Source organism: Clupea harengus, chromosome 5 (assembly GCF_900700415.2).
Source record: "Clupea harengus chromosome 5, Ch_v2.0.2, whole genome shotgun sequence".
Lineage (NCBI taxonomy): Eukaryota > Metazoa > Chordata > Actinopteri > Clupeiformes > Clupeidae > Clupea > Clupea harengus.
The window spans coordinates 9,132,153-9,150,546 of NC_045156.1; the positions used below are offsets into that span (position 1 = coordinate 9,132,153).

The 18,394-nt window shown below is 46.8% G+C and overlaps 1 protein-coding gene across 3 annotated transcripts in view; it reads right to left on the reverse strand.

The window, feature by feature from the left end:
* Positions 1-18,394, reverse strand: part of iqsec1b (IQ motif and Sec7 domain ArfGEF 1b) — a 196,159-nt gene that overhangs the window by 144,204 nt on the left and 33,561 nt on the right. For 2 of the 3 annotated variants that reach the window (XM_031567597.1, XM_031567603.2), the window contains exon 3: positions 232-339. The exons of the other annotated variant lie outside the window; for it this stretch is intronic. In XM_031567597.1, coding sequence (XP_031423457.1) covers positions 232-339 — 108 coding nt within the window. The remainder of the gene's footprint in view (positions 1-231; positions 340-18,394) is intronic. 3 annotated transcript variants of the gene reach the window in all.

Sequence of the window (18,394 nt, forward strand, 5' to 3'; positions counted from 1 at the left end):
ACACACCGTACGGTACCGCACCGCAACGCCAGCCCACCGCAGAATCCCTCCGGATAAGACACACCATGGACAGACACAGGACACACACATTTTAAAGAGCCTGACAGAGCTAAATAAGTGCACAAATTGATAAGTCCATATTTCATATCCGGGTTGAAATAAACAGAACGGTTAGGACATGCACAACTGCAGAGCATTGCGAGAATGTTATAGGAAACCCTTGAGATTTACCCGAACGATGCAGACTTCCATTTGCGATAGGGGTAACTTCTTCGGCACGGCGGGGGCACAAAGAGGGCGGGATTACCTGTGACGTCAATAGGCAAAGAAGCGTGTCGTCTTCAGGGAGGAAGGAAAAACACAGACAGAAAGACAGACATTCAGTGGATCCGATCCCCTTGCTTTACATTAGCATGCCAATGGTTTCTTCAAGCAGCATACTTGTGGAACATAGTCTCGTGGCATGGTGATGGCAAAAGTGGACGGTATGACTGAACCTCATACTGAAGTCTGAACCTTCGGAAGAGTGGGAAAAAAAAGCAGAAGAATAAGATGTATGTGATGAGAGCGAAGATTTCTGGGACATGTCTGTGATGATTGCCTTCCACTCCACGAGCGATGATGATGGAGAATGAATGCAAAGGAGGAGAAAAATTCACATCCTTTAGTCAATGAGAGATAGAGAGAGAGAGCGAGAGAGAGATAGAGAGAGAAAGAGAGAGAGAGAGACCATGTGTGCATTCACACTTAACGTGAATGCACAATAACAATAAGAGGCAAAGTGATCACACCCATTGTCCATTGAGGGGACCGTGGTATTCGTGGGATGAGAGTGATGGCTCATTATTTTCCCTCTGCGCCGCACGTCACGTCACGTCTCAATGGCGCGCCAATCAAGGCCGAGAAACGTTTCTCTAGTGTGCGCAATCACATTCAGACGAACCAGCGCTCCACTGAGGACCAACAACGACCAAAATGGAGAAAGTGTGTGTGTGTGTGTGTGTGTGTGTGTGTGTGTGTGTGTGTGTGTGTGTGTGTGTGCGAGTATGTGTGAGAGAGAGAGAAGAAACTGTGAGAAGGTGAATACAAAATTGAGAAACAAGGCGGAAAAAATGAGAAGAAGAAAAACAGGCGATGGAGAGAGGAAGAGCAACTAGAGTAGTAACTAGAATAGAATACTAGAGTAGAATAGAGGTCAAAGGTCATGGAATATGAGGGCAGACATAGCATATATATATATATATATACACACACAATGTTGACACACAGAGAAAAGAAAGTGGCAACAACAGTTCTAATGTGGTGGTACTCATGAGAACCGACGTTCCACTTCGACACGGACAGGAATGGACCGTAGTGTGAGCAGGCAGTCCCACAGAGAGAGAGAGAGAGATAGTCACATGCACACAGACACATGCAAACACCAGTAATGAGCAGAGAATAAAACCCTGACAAGTGCTAGCATAAGCTCTTAGACAAGCAGTGAACGAAGGTGAGGAAAGGGACAGAGGAAGAAAAAGAGAGAGAGAGAGTGAGAAAAAAAGAGAGAGAAAGAGAGAGAGAGGGAGAAAAAGAGAGGGAGAAGTTTGATGAAATGCTGCGGGCGAGAGGCGAGGACAAGAGGAGAGGTGCCATAAATGCCATGTCTACGTGTCTCTCTACCTGAAGCTTAATTGCTGTGCTAGCGTTGACTAATGGAGAGGCTGCATGGCATTGAACTGCTCCCCACTGAGAGTCAACGCTGCCGGACAGATGGGGGTAATGCATAGCACAGGGACCTGGGCCTCTGCTCAACACACACACACACACACACACACACACACACACACACTTCCCCCAACTGAATAGTACTTATACTGGGGAGAAGGCCGGGAGTGTCTTCAACACATGTATTAAAAATATCTGTTCATGTGACACAAAAATGTATGCCTTTGGTGTCGGAGCTGGGAAAAGAATCAGTCTACATGCCTTGGGATACCCAGACAGACACACACACTTTTGTATTTCGTCCCTACACTGGAGAATCATTCAAGTCACATCAGTACATGTCTTGCACCTTCCATTTTGTTTGGTTCCTGATCTATAGGGAGCAACCGTCATATACAAGCACACACACACACACACACACACACACACACACACACACACACACACACACAATCTCCCGCTCAATTACCATGTTTCCCCCAGTCGCCCTCCCCATAAACACACACATTCTCAAACACACTCACACTCAGAGACACATATGTTCGTGTTTGAACACACACACACACACACACACACACACACACACACACACACACACACTCAGAGACACATATGTTCGTGTTTGATGTCTACACTTAAAAATATTTCAGGCCCCTTCAGCACACGTCTTGCAACTGCCTTTATGTTTGGTTCCTAGTCTAGAGGGAGTAACAGTAACTCACACACACACACACACACACACACTCACTCACCGACTCAGTAACCACACCTCGTCTCACACACAGATACTATGAAACACAGACACAAATTCACACACACTCTTGGTCACAACTCCCCTTCCCAAACACACACACACACACACACACACAGAACAGAAACACACTCTCTCTCTCTCTCTCACACACACACACATTCACTCCTAGTTCTCCCAAATGCAATTCTAAAGTGAGCAGCTGCTAAGTGCAATATGTTCCCTCTCTCACGAGGGACACATTTCATCTTCAGACGTGGCGGCATTCACCTGAGCCAATGCCTCTTCAGCTGTGAGCACACTTTCAGACATTCCTCCCTTGTGTCCGCTATCGCAACCCAGCACTGCGCTACCACTAGAAATAATACTTACTCCATTAGCACACACACACACACACACACACACACACACACACACAGTAGCCATCATCTGCATCATTAGCGGTGAATAGTCTTTAGATCAGCCCAGATGCTGGACATATGCTCAACGCCAGGTCATGTTTCACTTCTGGCTCTATGGGGACAGAGTGCTATTACAGCGCAGGCGTTTCGGGCGCCATAAAAAGGCCCAATATGATCACGTCAGGATATTAAGGGAGCACAGCTAATAAAGGCCTGATAAATTTGCCCATTTTATTGTAGCATTTTAATTAGCTGTGGATGGGGACAAATTGGCATGGCGGGGTAAGCGAGCGATGATGATCACTGGCTGCTTGCTTTTAAAGTTTTGGGAGAAAAAAAACAGGTGTGACAAAGAGCGAGAGAGAGAGAGAGAGAGAGAGAGAGAGAGAGAGAAAGAAAGAAAGAAAGAAAGAAAGAGAGAGAGAGAAAGAGAGAGAGAAAGAAAGAAAGAAAGACAGAGCGAGAGAGAGAGAAAGACAGACTGTCCTGGTGGAGAACTGTGTCTCTGCATGGCCAAAGAGCTTTGGAATGAGCAGCTGGGTGGTCAGTTGACGGCCATCTGTGGGCTCTTGCAGGAGATGAGTGTGTCAGGGGCGTGGGCAGATTCAGCCTCCAAACAAAACCACAAAAACAAAAACAAAATATGCAGTGCAGTCAGCTGAGAAACTCCTATTATGTCATCGTTCATGCGTCACCATGACGATTGTGGGGGGACAGAGAAGGAGAGAGGGAGACAGAGAAAAAAGAAAGAAAGAAAGAAAGAAAGAAAGTGAGAGAAAAAGTGCGCAAGAATATATAAATGGGTACATTAAATGTAACAGAAAAGCTGGGGTCGAAAACCAGGCCACAGGCTGACGGACATGAGCTTAGACACCAGGGACTCGTACTGAATGAGCAAACATGCTTTGTCATTTGCTAGAAGATTAAAAGGAAAACTCATTTGAATCTGCATTCAATGAAGTAGAAAATGCTTTCAACAATTCCTTTCCCCCCTTTCTGCAGGAGAGCCTGCAGTCCAACTGTGGTCAGATGAATGGAACGTCACACGTAGTAATGAATTTCCCTTGTTTTGATTTGTCTTCTAATTGTATGAGCAAACCAATTCCTTTGGGGGAGGGGTACGTTTATTCACTCTTTTCTCTCCTGGGGGGGGGGGGGGGTGGTTTTGTTGATTTCAATAGGGGAGGAAAAAAGAAGAGAAATGAGTTGGGTCACAGTATGGCTTTAATCATAGCCCCCCCATCATTTAATTAACTTCCTGAAAAGTTCTCTGCAGATGGTTTTTTATTTACCCAAATATCAATTTCTTCCATCGCCCACTGAACAATGGGAAACCAATATCACTGCGAGCCAATTGATCAAAGTCTCGTTGCTTATAACTTTCATTTTGGAGTACTGAATAATTAACTTCCAAATGGTAATCATATTTCTTTCTTTTCTGTCTCTCTCTCTCTCTCACGGCAAAGTGTTGAGCATTAAAAGGCATTACTTATTCAGGATTTTGTTCGTTTGGTCCATGAGGTTTTAAGGGACGGGGCGCTGGTGGTGGTGGTGGGGGGATGGGAAACTTTACACTCCTGATATGAGCTTAGCCCGTGACTCAGCTCTACTGACAGCTTGTGTCCTACACCCACCCTCCACTTCAGCAGATAAATGGCCTCATAAACAAACCTGCAGTTCTAAAGACGGCAGGAATATTTCTTTCATGGGTAAAGCAGACAGATAACCCCCACCACCACCCCCCACCTCCCCTCTGGCCTTTTGGGTAAATTCACCCAGAGGACTGACGGGGCTCCTCAGCGAACCCACCGCTTCTTATGATAAGCAGGTATGCCATGAAGTTAAGTCCTACAGTGATTTCTCTCTCCACCTCTCCCTCTCTGTCTTTCTCCACCTCTCCTCTCTTTCTCTCTCCACCTCTCCCTCTCTCTCCCTCCACCTCTCCCTCTCTGTCTTTCTCCCAGGTTCGACAAGCATTCCCGTTATCGGCCAGAAGCAGGTTTGAGGGCGCTTACGTAACCACGGTTGCCAAACACCGCTCTGTCTAAAACTTCAAAACTGGCAAACAGCTGCTGAGTGCTCAGCGCATGCCCTAACATCACTACTTTCAAGGACTAATTGAAGTCAGGCTATGTGTATGGGAGTTTGTATGTGTGTGTGTGGGGGGGGAGGTGTATGTGTGTGTGTGGGGGGGAGGTGTATGTGGCTGGGTTGTGTGTGTGTGTGTGTGTCTGTGGGTGTGTGTATGTGTCTGTGGGTGTGGGTGTGTGTATGTGTGGGTGTGTCTGAGTGTATGTTGGGGGGTGGGGGGTGTCTGTGTGTCTGTGGGCATGTGTTGGGGGTGGGGGGGTGTCTGTGTGTGTGTGTCTGTGGGTGTGTGGGTGTGTGTTGGGGTGTGTGTGTTTGTGTGTGTCTGTGGGTGTGGGTGTGTGTATGTGTGGGTGTGTCTGTGGGTGTGTGTTGGGGGGTGGAGGGGTGTCTGTGTGTCTGTGGGTGTGTGTTGGGGGCTGGAGGGGTGTCTGTGTGTGTGTGTCTGTGGGTGTGTGGGCGTGTGGCCTCCACCATTTAAGCACAAGAATAAACACAGGACAAAACCATATGGCAGCATGCCAGGGGTGTGCTATCAGCTCCGACACACTTATCCCACCCACCCACTACAAACAGTGACCTTCAGCAGCCCAAAAACAAATGAGCGATTGGGGTGGCACAGCGTACACATGTTGTCAGACACGCACGTACGCACACACACACACACACACGCGCGCTCTCTGTCTCTCTCTCTCTTTCTCACATACACAAAGACATATACACACACACACAACAAAAATGCACGCTCACACACACACACACACACACACACACACACACACACACACACACACACACACACACACACACACAATACCATGTTCCATTGAAAACCAATAGACCTCCCGTCACTCCGCCAGCTGACCCTGTGCCAAGCTCCGCTCCATCCTCCCTCCTTTCAAAACCGCTTGTGAGTTCTTTCTACTGACCTGTCAGTTACAGATCTATTCCAGTGGCTATGAAGCCAGATTTACCCCCAAAAGGTCTCTGGAGTGAGCGACCCTGGCGGGTCAATTCTCATTAGTTTTTAGCCCGCTTCAGTCCACTGACATTGATTCGTGTGGTATTTCAAGGAGCATGTTTTGTGGCCCTGGAAGAAGCACAGACAGCCAGTAAAATAGAGCTGTTGTTTCCTTTAATGTGTTATGTCACTGTACTTGGGTTGCTAAAATTGATCCATTCACATCCAAACTTTTCCCACATTATTGTTTATCTTCAAATGGAAAGCAACATTCCCCCCCAAACGCAACCTAAACTACAAATACAATGAAGATACATTAATTAGATTCCATGGGAATTAAACCCATGGCCACGCTTACTGTTTCTGCAGAGCTGAAGGCAGAAACTGCATGACTGTAGCAATCAGGACCGGGACCAGGACCAGGACCAGGACCAGGACCAGGACCAGGACCAGGACCAGGACCAGGACCAGGACCAGGACCAGGACCAGGACCAGGGCTGCCCCCCCGAAAAGTTTTGTTTTGGGCAGAAAGGACTCCTTTAAGTAACCATCTATGTCTCTGATCCACGACAACAACAACAACAACAGCCCCCCCTGAAACCCCAGGACAGGAGGTTTGGAGCCTCCACCCCCTCGTGTTCTTCCTGGCCTCGGCTTCTTCAGCAGAGCAGAGCAGAGCAGGGGTGGGCAGACTGAGGGCAGTGTGGAGCTTTTTAAGGTCCAAGAAAATGAGGCCCCAAAAGGCTCTTGTTTTGGACTTCATGTCAGTCTGTCTGTGTCTCTGATCCGCAACAGCACAGGTTCCAGGACGCCCCGGGGCGGGAGATACGGGGCCTCCATCCTTCCCTCGTTCACTCGCCTCACCTTCTCTTTCTGAGTCCCATCAGGGGCAGAGGGCAGAAAGGAGAAAGAGAGCAGAAAGGAGGAGGGCAGAAAGAGGGCAGAAAGAGGGCAGAAAGAGAGCAGAAAGGAGAAAGAGGGCAGGAAGGAGGAGAGCAGAAAGAGAGCAGAAAGGAGGAGGGCAGAAAGAGAGCAGAAAGGAGGAGGGCAGGAAGGAGGAGAGCAGAAATGAGAAAGGGAGAAAGAGGGTAGAGAGGAGAAAGAGGGCAGAAAGAGAGCAGAAAGGAGGAGGGCAGAAAGAGAGCAGAAAGGAGAAAGAGGGCAGTAAGGAGGAGGGCAGAAAGAGGGCCGAAAGAGAGCAGAAAGGAGAAAGAGGGAGGTAAGGAGGAGGGCAGAAAGAGGGCAGAAAGAGAGCAGAAAGAGGGAGGGCAGAAAGAGGGCAGAAAGAGAGCAGAAAGAGGGAGGGCAGAAAGAGGGCAGAAAGAGGGCAGAAAGAGAGCAGAAAGGAGGAGGGCAGAAAGAGGGCAGAAAGGAGGAGGGCAGAAAGAGGGCAGAAGGAGGAGGCAGAAAGAGAGCAGAAAGGAGGAAGAGGGCAGAAAGGAGGAGGGCAGAAAGAGGGCAGAAAGAGAGCAGAAAGAGAGCAGAAAGGAGAAAGAGGGCAGTAAGGAGGAGGGCAGAAAGAGGGCCGAAAGAGAGCAGAAAGAGGGAGGGCAGAAAGAGGGCCGAAAGAGAGCAGAAAGAGGGAGGGCAGAAAGAGGGCAGAAAGGAGAAGGAGGGCAGAAAGAGGGCAGAAAGGAGAAGGAGGGCAGAAAGAGGGCAGAAAGAGGGCAGAAAGGAGAAAGAGGGCAGTGAGGTGCCCCACTCCTTCATGTCAGTTTGTCAATATCTGTGCTCCACAGCAACAACTACAACAACAGCAACGGTGCACGTCCCATGAAGCCCAGAGCAGAAGATATGGGGCCGCCCTCCCTCCGCTCGCCTTCTCCCTGACCTCAGCCTCCCTATCTGAGTGGCATTAGGGGCGGTCAGGCTTGCATGCTGTCGGGCGCGAGGGTGTGAGGATCGGGTTCTGTCCAGCTGGCCAGGCGGCTCCGGTCCACCGCAGCCACCCACCAGCTGCCAATCAGCGTTCTGCAAGACTGAGTCTGGAGCGCCAGGGCAGGGAGAACACACACACACATACAAACGTACACATACCAATACAGAGATAAACAGACAGGAACAGACCTCCATAACCTCATACATGCATACACACACACACACAAATAACACACACACACACACACACACACACACACACACACACAAATAACACACACACACACACACACACACAGGTATGCATAGACATGTAGGGCTAAGCCAACAAGACCCTTTCACTTCATACATGTGCGCACACACACACACATCCCTATGGCAAAGCCCCTCCACTCCACTCACTCAGCCTCTCTCCTGCTCTCTCTCTCTCCCTCATACACACAAACACACACACACACACACACGCACACACACACAGGAAAATAAATTCACCCTAGGATCATACAATTTCAGATATTAAAGTTTAATCAACATCGACAGATCAAAACAGCAACTTACGTAACACACCAATACAAAAATGCAACGGGATTCTAAATTTGATATAGTCTTTCTTCTTTCCAAAATAGCACTAAAAAGAGAAAATAAATCAACAAAGGCAACCTTGAAGCCTTCAAGTGACTTGCTAATAGTAAGGCTTCTTTCTAACAGGTGACAGCTGAACCAAATGCTGTTTCGTAAGGCAAGAAAAGCGATATATATACTGTATATTTATATATATATTAGGCAAGGCCTAAGTGAGGTCAAAATATTGCACCTCTCTGGCATAACTGCTGACTGAGAGGTCAAGTAAGGTCAGAGACGGATCACCAACTCATGTGGGAACACCAACTCATACTGGTCCTGCAGCTCCACTGCTGGAGGTGGACTTCATACCCTGTGTGTGCATGTATATATGCTGACAGCGTGAAGGTGTGTGTGCTTGTGTGTGGGCCTGTCCTTGCGCCTGTGTATGTGCTTGCATCTGTGTGTTTGTGCTTGCACACTACGCTCCAAATCATCTTTGGATACAAGCGTCTGCGAGATGAAGAAACACAAATGTAAGGTCGTAAACGACCTTGCTCGCTCGCTGCCATCATTAATACACAAAATAATTGTACGATCGTATACTACAAAAAGGTAAAGACATGGGAGCCTTGGGTGGATCAATGTGTAAGTGCAAGGAAGTGTCACTGTACCACGTGGTTTAAGATCTGCTAATGGGGAAATCGAGTTAGGAGGCACAGAATGCTGAGGTGGCAGCTAGTACACCCTGATTGTGTTAACTGTAACCTGTAGATATGCTATGGGTCCCAACTAGGACAGCAATGTTATCAATGAAATGCTAGTGTATAAATAAACCAATGTTACAAGGCTGTCAATATTTTAACAGCACAATATTCCTGCAACTATCCTGATAATGTAGTCGAGTTTAGGAGCAGTCGGGTAATCAGAGTGTATGTGGATTCCGGAGAGCAACAGCTTCTATTTAGTTTTCATTTAAAACTATATTAACCCTTATTGGTAAGTCAGCCACAGCTGTGGAAAATCAGCTTAATTACAAGATTTAGGCAAATTACTCATAGTGTAACTAGGTTGCTCACTATGTCATCAGATTACCCAAATGGTGTTAATATATTCAGCAATATTCAGTATCCTATTAAAGAGGTCACCCAGCATCATCGTCTGTTCAAGCTCATTAATGGAGGCAGCATCTTCACACACATACGTTTGTGTGCATCAACATAACACACACCACACACACACACACACACACACACACACACACCGACAGACACACACATTCTAATGTTTTTTTTTTCAGTTTTCAGTGCTAACTCTTGATATTTGCCTTTTTTTCCATGTACCATTCCACTACTATTCTACCACTGCACAGTACTGTAGTCCTCCACAGTTTTTAACACTAAAGACAGAACCATTATTACAGTAAAACACACCGTTCAAAATAACCTTTTTCGCAATCGGTTATTCTGTATCTATTTTTCCTCTAACACCATAGATATCAGTAGATCAACCATGGACAAATGAATGTAGGCTACCCAGGACTGGGCCTACATACAGAGCGTCCGTTTAGCTAGACTACCCACTGTGTATGTAGGTTAGCCAGCGCTCCAATCTAATTAGCATTAACAAGCAGCTCCATTCATTTAGTGTATTTACATCTCAGGTTGCTTCCTATGGATAGGTCATGCAGTGCGATAGCCCTGTGCGCCAGCACCTGTCAGTTCTGAACACTAGGGGCAAACCTCACTCATCTTTCTAAGTGACCTCCAGGACATTCCTTTTGTACCACGGAATGCTATTCTCCCCTGAAACATCAACATTCAGAGTAAAAAAACACAACTACACAACTATACTCCCTAGACACAGCAACTGACTCTTCAAAGGGGTCCAGCACTGATATGACACAGATCCAAAGCAGCCCCACCACATCAGGAGCAGATCACTCCCATCGTCTGTGGCTATCTGGGAGGCTCTGTGTGTGTGTGTGTGTGTGTGTGTGTGTGTGTGTGTGTGTGTGTGTGTGTGTGTGTGTGTGTGTGTGTGTGTGTGTGTGTGTGAGTGTGAGTGTGAGAGTGTGAGAGTGTGAGAGTGTGTGTGTGTGTGTGTGTGTGTGTGTGTGTGTGTGTGTGTGTGTGTGTGTGTGTGAGTGTGAGTGTGAGAGTGTGAGAGTGTGTGTGTGTGTGTGTGTGTGTGTGTGCGTGTGTGTGTGTGCGTGTGTGTGTGTGTTGGGGTAGGGGCACATGAGGGCTTTATCTAATGAGAGTCTCTTAGCGCTTAATGGGACAGAAGTTTTGTGGAGTGAAAGAGCACCTCTACAGAAAGCGGTCACAAGTCACAGGCGGTCACAAGTCACAGGCTGATCAGGCACATCTGACGTGAGACGGGAGTAAGCCGAGCGGAACTCCGCCGCCTGGTAGTGGTGTTAACCGTGGGAGAAAGACAGTGAGGAAGATGATGGTCAGGGAGAGAGAAGGAGATGCTGTCACGGTCACGCACTGCACGCCTGCGGATCAAAACGCAGCGGAGTGAAGCCCTCGGCAAAACCTCCACTTTACACCGCACCGCAACACATCACCCCCCACCCACATTCCCCACCTCCCTTCAGAGCAGATCACACACCAGCGCTGCCTTTGAAACAAACAGAGCGAAGTGAGCCGGTACACAGCTAGCGCACCAGCCAGTGAGGGAGTGTCTGAAGCATGCGGTAATACTGTGGCAGGATCCATCCCATAATATCCCAGAATGACAGAAAGCATTCCTGGATTCTGTAGCTGAATGTAAGAACACAGTGGCCTACTCTTGTCTGAATCGTATAAAACGATTTTATAACGTTCCGTTTGACAGTAGTTGAGTAGAGTGCAGGGGAGTAGAGAGAATTCACAAATTACCATGTGACGTAAAGACAGGTCTAATAGATGTGCACAAACAGTCTCTCTGACTCAACATGGCTGCAGAGTATTTGTTGCTTGGCAAAGCTTGAAGTCGAAAACAATTTTTTGGGGCAGAGAATGAATAAAAAAAATTGAAATAAACAAAAGGAAACTGAATTTGTCGGTAGTAGAGCTGTTGTATAAGAGCAATATCACATTCGTGTTTGTGGGGTGGGTGAAAGATATCCATACAGCTGTGACTCTACCAACCCTGCCGACTCTACCAACCCTGCCGACTCTACCAACCCTGCCGACTCTACCAACCCTGCCGACTCTACCAACCCTGCCGACTCTACCAACCCTGCCGACTCTACCAACCCTGCCGACTCTACCAACCCTGCCGACTCTACCAACCCTACCGACTCTACCAACCCTACCGACTCTACCAACCCTACTCACTCTACCAACCCTACTCACTCTACCAACCCTGCCGACTCTACCAACCCTGCTCTCACTCATGTCATATTGCTCAAACAGAATTCTCTGTTCAAAACCATTTCTATGCAATGAAATGGTTCATATTTGAGGAAATTTTCACATTTTTCCATTATCCTAAGTGTACAGTATGTTTCACTCAATGTTCTTGCCACGGCCACAATACTGAGGAATTCCTGACCACTAAAAAAAAAAAGATGTCATGCCACCCTCCAGGAATGTACGCCTTCACAGGTCTCTCACTGCCAACTGTGGCACAGCACACATCCAAACACTACCACAGAGCACTTAACCTTGGCTGTGGCCGATGGCCTGATGTGCAATGTCAGCAAATACACACACACACAGAAATATACACACACATACACCCATGCACGTGCACGCACACACACACACACACGCAAAAACACAAGCACACACACACCACAGGTATGCACAATAGGAGACACAAACTGTGTGTTACACACAGACTCATCTTTTTTTCATAGAGGCATGTTACAACTGGATAAAATCGGGGGTGACAGACCTGAACCACGCTGGCTGATGCCTCACAGCTTTGCTCTCTGTCCTAGAGCTAACCTCTGTGTGCTTGTCTCTCTCTCTGTGTGTGTGTGTGTGTGTGTGTGTGTGTGTGTGTGTGTGTGTGTGTGTGTGAATAGGTGGCTTCAGGTAAGTGAGACAGATAAAGTTAAAGGCAGCCTGGTGTGATAGATCTCCCAAAGGGAATGAAACTACACCACAGGGACCAACACACACACACACAGACACACAGACACACACAGAGAGAGAGAGAGATAGAAACACAGTTTCTCATACACAGAGACACACACGGTCAAACAAACACACATTTATATACACACACGCACACACACACGCATACATGCACACGCACGCACACACACACACACACACACACACACACACACACACACACACACACACACACACAAGCAGCTCTGCCTGGAACAAATGGGAATAAAAACATTTCATGGAGAGCAGCCACCTGTGGAAAAGCTTTTCCAAAAAGAGCGCAGCTGTCACACACGTGACCAGAGGTCAACTACTGCACACACTTACACACACACACGTGACCTGAGGTCAACTACTGCACACACTTACACACACACACACACACACACACATACGTGACCAGATGTCAACACTACTGCACACACACACACACACGTGACCAGAGGTCAACTACTGCACACACTTACACACACACACTTGACCAGATGTCAACACTACTGCACACACTTACACACACACACACACACACACACACACACACACACACACACACACACGTGACCAGATGTCAACACTACTGCACACACTTACACACACACACACACACACACACACACACACACACACACACACACACACACACACACACACACACACACACACACACACACGTGACCAGAGGTCAACTACTGCACACACTTACACACACACACGTGACCAGATGTCAACACTACTGCACACTAGGGGTGGGCGATATGACCAAAATCTTCTATCACGGTATTTGTAATTTTATATCACGGTTACGGTATATATCACGGTTTATTATACGTAGGGTGACCAGATTTGGGTTTTTGAAAAAGAGGACACTTCAGCGGTGGCGAAATGTGTCCACAGACATTTATTTATTGACCCTTAAGAACACTAAGGTGCAGAAACAATACTGCCTCAATAGGCTATTGGCCTAAGCAATAGTGGGCAGTATCCATTGAATCTTTAAATAGTAAAATAAAAGCAAAGTGTATGTAAAAAAAAAAAGAAAAAGGAAAAATCTTTCTGTGGCATTTAGTCCAGTGCTTATGTTTCAGTAGTTCTTTAATGTACTTTCAGAAGATAACTCAAGTGTTAAAACTTTTTTTTCAATGTGTGTCCATATGTTAACGCAATAATGATATTTGATGATATTTTCTTTATATAGCCACATATTAAAATAAAAAAATTAAGAAGTTGGCCATTACACAGACATATATACATAGACGCTCCATTGACCGCCTCAGCCCGTTGCTGCGACGTGCTAACGTGATGACGAGGTGATGACTGGTCTGTAAACAGACGCAAGTAAATGATGGAGCTGTAGTTTTTCTGGATAAAAAGCACTATATATAGCGTTTATATTTCTCAACCGATTTCACTGAGTCGTTTTTATATTCAAGGGTTTATGATCTACGTGGAGTACCAACAAAAGTTTTGTCTCCATATTACTTAGAATCTCGTTGGTTTGGCCGTAATCGCCGTTGACATACATACATGTGATAATCGCTGCTAGACGCTCACTGTTCTTGTGCTCTCACAGCTCATTCACTTTGAAATACTGAAAAATAAATGCCTACACTAGACACTTTTCAGTCCATATTTTTCAGTATATTGAATCTTGCCCAACAGTCGAGGATTACTCAACAAGTAGGCATGACAGTCCTTGCAGGTTATGTGCTTAAAAATTGTACTGGGTATCGTATTATACGGCTCTTCAGAATGTTCAAAAAAGTTCCGTTGATTTGAATGGGCCACCCCAATGTTCGCAGGTCTGTAATTACTTTATTTTCACTGCTGCGAAAATGTAATGACCGCTGACCATCTTTCATATCATTCCGCAAGTAGTCCGGTCATTTAACGTAACGGGAAGTAATGGGTTGCTACGCAACACCTGAAACTTTAGAGTTCTATTTTATTTCTCAGCAGAAATCACAAAACGGCTACAAAACGTTAAAGAGGTATTTTTGGAGGAATGTCTATTGTTTTGGCGAGTTACTGTATAATAAGAGGGATGAAGTATAGTTCGGAGGTCATTATCTAAAAATAAATCGATTGGATTTCAAAATAAGAGTATACCGCGGTTGAAACAGTATGGCCAAATCTCTCCCGGTAGACACATTTCTACCGTTGCACGGTATATACCGTCATACCGCCCAGCCCTACTGCACACACTTACACACACACACGTGACCAGATGTCAACACTACTGCACACACTTACACACGCACACACACACACACACACACACTACTGCACACACTACTGCACACACTCACACAACAAAGGAAGAGGAGAGGAGAGGAGAGAGGCACACCAGCTCTATATGACTGTCATTACTCCCAACTATAGACGGCCATTCTTTATTCGAAGCACTGCAGAGAACAAGAGATTATCTCTTCCTGTATTTCTGAGGGTACGGTGTACACCCACTTGAAACAATTTATGATAAACAGACAAGAATTAGCCAATGTCATATGCCTATTAGCTTTCACCTTCAATATTCTGAGGCAATTTGCCCATTTTGTCCATTTCTACGGATGTTTCCCAAAACGTATTATTTACAATTCTCGGTTCAGGGCAGCATTATTCGTCCTTATTCCCATTCTGTCAGAGAGCCAGGCAGACAAATCACAAACTGCTTGTTTCAATCTTTTATTCCATTGCCTTCTACTGAGCATCATCCCTTCAAAACACTGCAGCCTGCCCAAACAGAAAACAGTTTACCTTGCGACCCGTGTCTAGTGTCAGAGGAAATATAGAGGGGCAGAATGAGAAAAGGCTTTTCTGTATTTAGGGCTATGGCAGACCAGTCCCTACACAAACACACATGCACGTACACACACACACACACACACACACACACACACACACACACACAAAAACACACACAGACACACACACGCACACACACTGGGAGAGACTGAAGCTGTGATTGAAGCCCACTGATTGGGAGGAAGGGTTCAACTAGAGGAGACTAAGGTTATGGAGAGAGAGAGAGAGAGGGGGGGTCTATTGGGTACTCTACTGAGTCATACAGATCACAGGGTTCAATGGAAGCAGAATAATAAGGGAGAAATGAAAAACATACATACATGCGCACGTGCGCACACACACACACACACACAAAACAAATCTCAGACCCTAAACTACACTACGCCCCCCCCCACACACACACACACACACACACACACACACACACACACACACACACACACACACACACACACACACACACACACACACACACACACACACACACACACACACAGTCTGAATAATCTTCTATAGTACCAGCCCTCCAGCCCTTTTGTCCTCTCAGGGCTCAACCTGTCAGTGGGAATTTCCATCACCCTCGGACAGGACCGGATGGTTCCAGATGTTGATTATGGAGAAGCTCATATCCAGCTCAAACGCGTCGGGTCCACTCCTTCAAATGTCACTTCAGAGCCAATGTGTGAATGCCTCAGACACTCAGACACAATCATAAAGGGATATACTGTTCACCCGCACCCCAAACAGAACCTATTTGAGCTCCCTCAGCCTCTCTCTCTTTCAGCCCCTCTCTCTCTCTCTGAGCCCCTCTCTCCCTCAGCCCTTCTCTCCCTCAGCCCCTCTCTCACTCCCTCAGCTCCTCTCTCCCTGAGCCTCTCTCTCACTCCCTCAGCTCTTCTCTCCCCGAGCCCCTCTCTCACTCCCTCAGCTCCTCTCTCCCTCAGCCGTCTCTCTCTCCCTGAGCCCCTCTCTCCCTCAGCCTCTCTCTCACTCCCTGAGCCCCTCTCTCCCTCACTCCCTCAGCTGCTCTTTCTCTCAGCCCCTCAGCCTCTCTCTCTCTCTTAGCCCCTCTCTCCCTCTGTCCCTCAGCCGTTCTCTCCCTCAGCCCCTCTCTCTCTCCCTCATTCCATCTCTCCCTCTCTCCTGCTCCCGCCCTAGGTGGGAAAAGAAGACCTCCAGTCCCCATTTAAAAAAAAAAATTGTGCTCAGATTAAAGGCTAAATTGCCTTTCCAGACACTGAGTGCCAGACACGGGCTGGGCTGGGCTGGGCAAAATCGCACAGACAGCCCTAGGAGGTAAGCCAGGGCATTGCTGGCTAGGGAGTCCTTCACCACGAAGGGTTAACTAAACCTCTGGATCTCTGACTCTGGATCAGTTTCAGGCATTGTCCTCCAATCGCAGGACAATAACACGCTGAAGAATTGGCGTGAGACTGGGTTTATTACACACTCAGATGGGACTTTAGGTTGTCCACCATGAGAAAAAAATCCTTAACATTTCTACACACATACCTTAAACAGGTGAAAGACAAAACAGCTGTTCATAGAAGATTTCATTACAGTATTCTAGAACATTACGAAGATTATATCAAACCCATATAAATATTATGCAGTACAAAAAAGCAAAAATGATTCTCTAAGTGTTATCTTAGTCTTTCTATAAATAAGATTAGTCTTTCTATTTCCCAATTACAGAATATTTGAAGAGAGAATATTTCATATGGACTGTACATTCTACTGGTTTTTATTGTTTGATGTACTTTGTATTTATGACCAAATGCAGTCTGCAAAAGCAGTCCATAAAGCTGACCTGTGGAGCGTCACCTCAACGAGAACAACAGCAATGGGAACACGCCGTGGAGCCGAATCATAATTACACAACATTTCTCCTGAGCCCAGCCTAATGGAGGCCCTGCGTTATTGCCATCACCGCGAGCCACATTCTGCCATACACATCGCTGAATCACCCGCTGACACTTTCAGTACCAGCCTGACACATGGACCTGGTCATCTAGATCCAGGTAATTTAATTTACAGGAAAGCATACAAAGTTCACAAGTTTATCTTCTTTCATGAAAGAAGAAAAATCCCATGGGGTTGGCGTTTAGCACTAATAACATGCTATGATTATTAGCACTGGCTTTTCTAGAAAGAAACTCCTTCCCTTGCTGCACCTGCAACTCACCACCCCCGCCCCCAAATACCAAATCAAAACAACATTTGTCCTGAAGCACAGCCCCCGAGCTGAGCTGCACATTGCACTCGCTGATGAAATGTTTACCACACAGTTCCTCTACCTAGTGTAAGAACACTGCTTCTGAGGCCTGGCAGACAAAGGCACCCCGAGACTTCCAAGTATCTGAAGAATGTCAGCCGTAACCGTGTAATCCAGCGCAGCTATCAACCTAGATCCAGACAGCGTGATGCTTAGGGAAAAGATCAGCCCGATCAGAGACAGGCTAACGCCAGGCCCATTTCAGACAAGCTTCTACCTGAGGTACGGCAACAGATGTATCTGTCTCTGTCCCAGCACCGGGTGTGATTCAACTCAACACTAAGCACTCACACAGTGGGGGGGGGGGGGGGTCACCGTAGTGGAACCTGAAATGAAACAGATAGCTCAAAATCTTCTAGAAAATTCCTCTCATGCAGTTTCGCCTCATAATCTTGAGTGTACGCTCTCAGTAGACCATAATGTTTGTTGACCCTCTTGAACGGAAACATATGAAATAACCACAAAAACGTCCCCCATGGATCTGACACAATCACGTCTGCACACATGATAAAACACACAGGATTTATCGCCACTGAATAAAGCCTTTAGGGCTGAAAAAAAGAACACCTCCTGTCAAAAGGCAGAGAGAAGGTGTGTGTGTGTGTGTGTGTGTGTGTGTGTTAGTGTGTGTGATTTTCTTTGGTTGATATAGACCCGTTTTGGCTGGGCCATCGATCACCATGATGAAAGGGCCTGCTGCTCATCTCTGATGGGGAGAAGTGTCCGGCACGTCCACCTTAAGTGTCACGGAGAGCGATGGCGTGATGATGCAAGGGCCCGGTGCCCGACAGCTGACGACATTAGATCATTTTTGGGAGGATGGGTGTAGTAATTGTGTCTGTGTGTGTGTGTGTG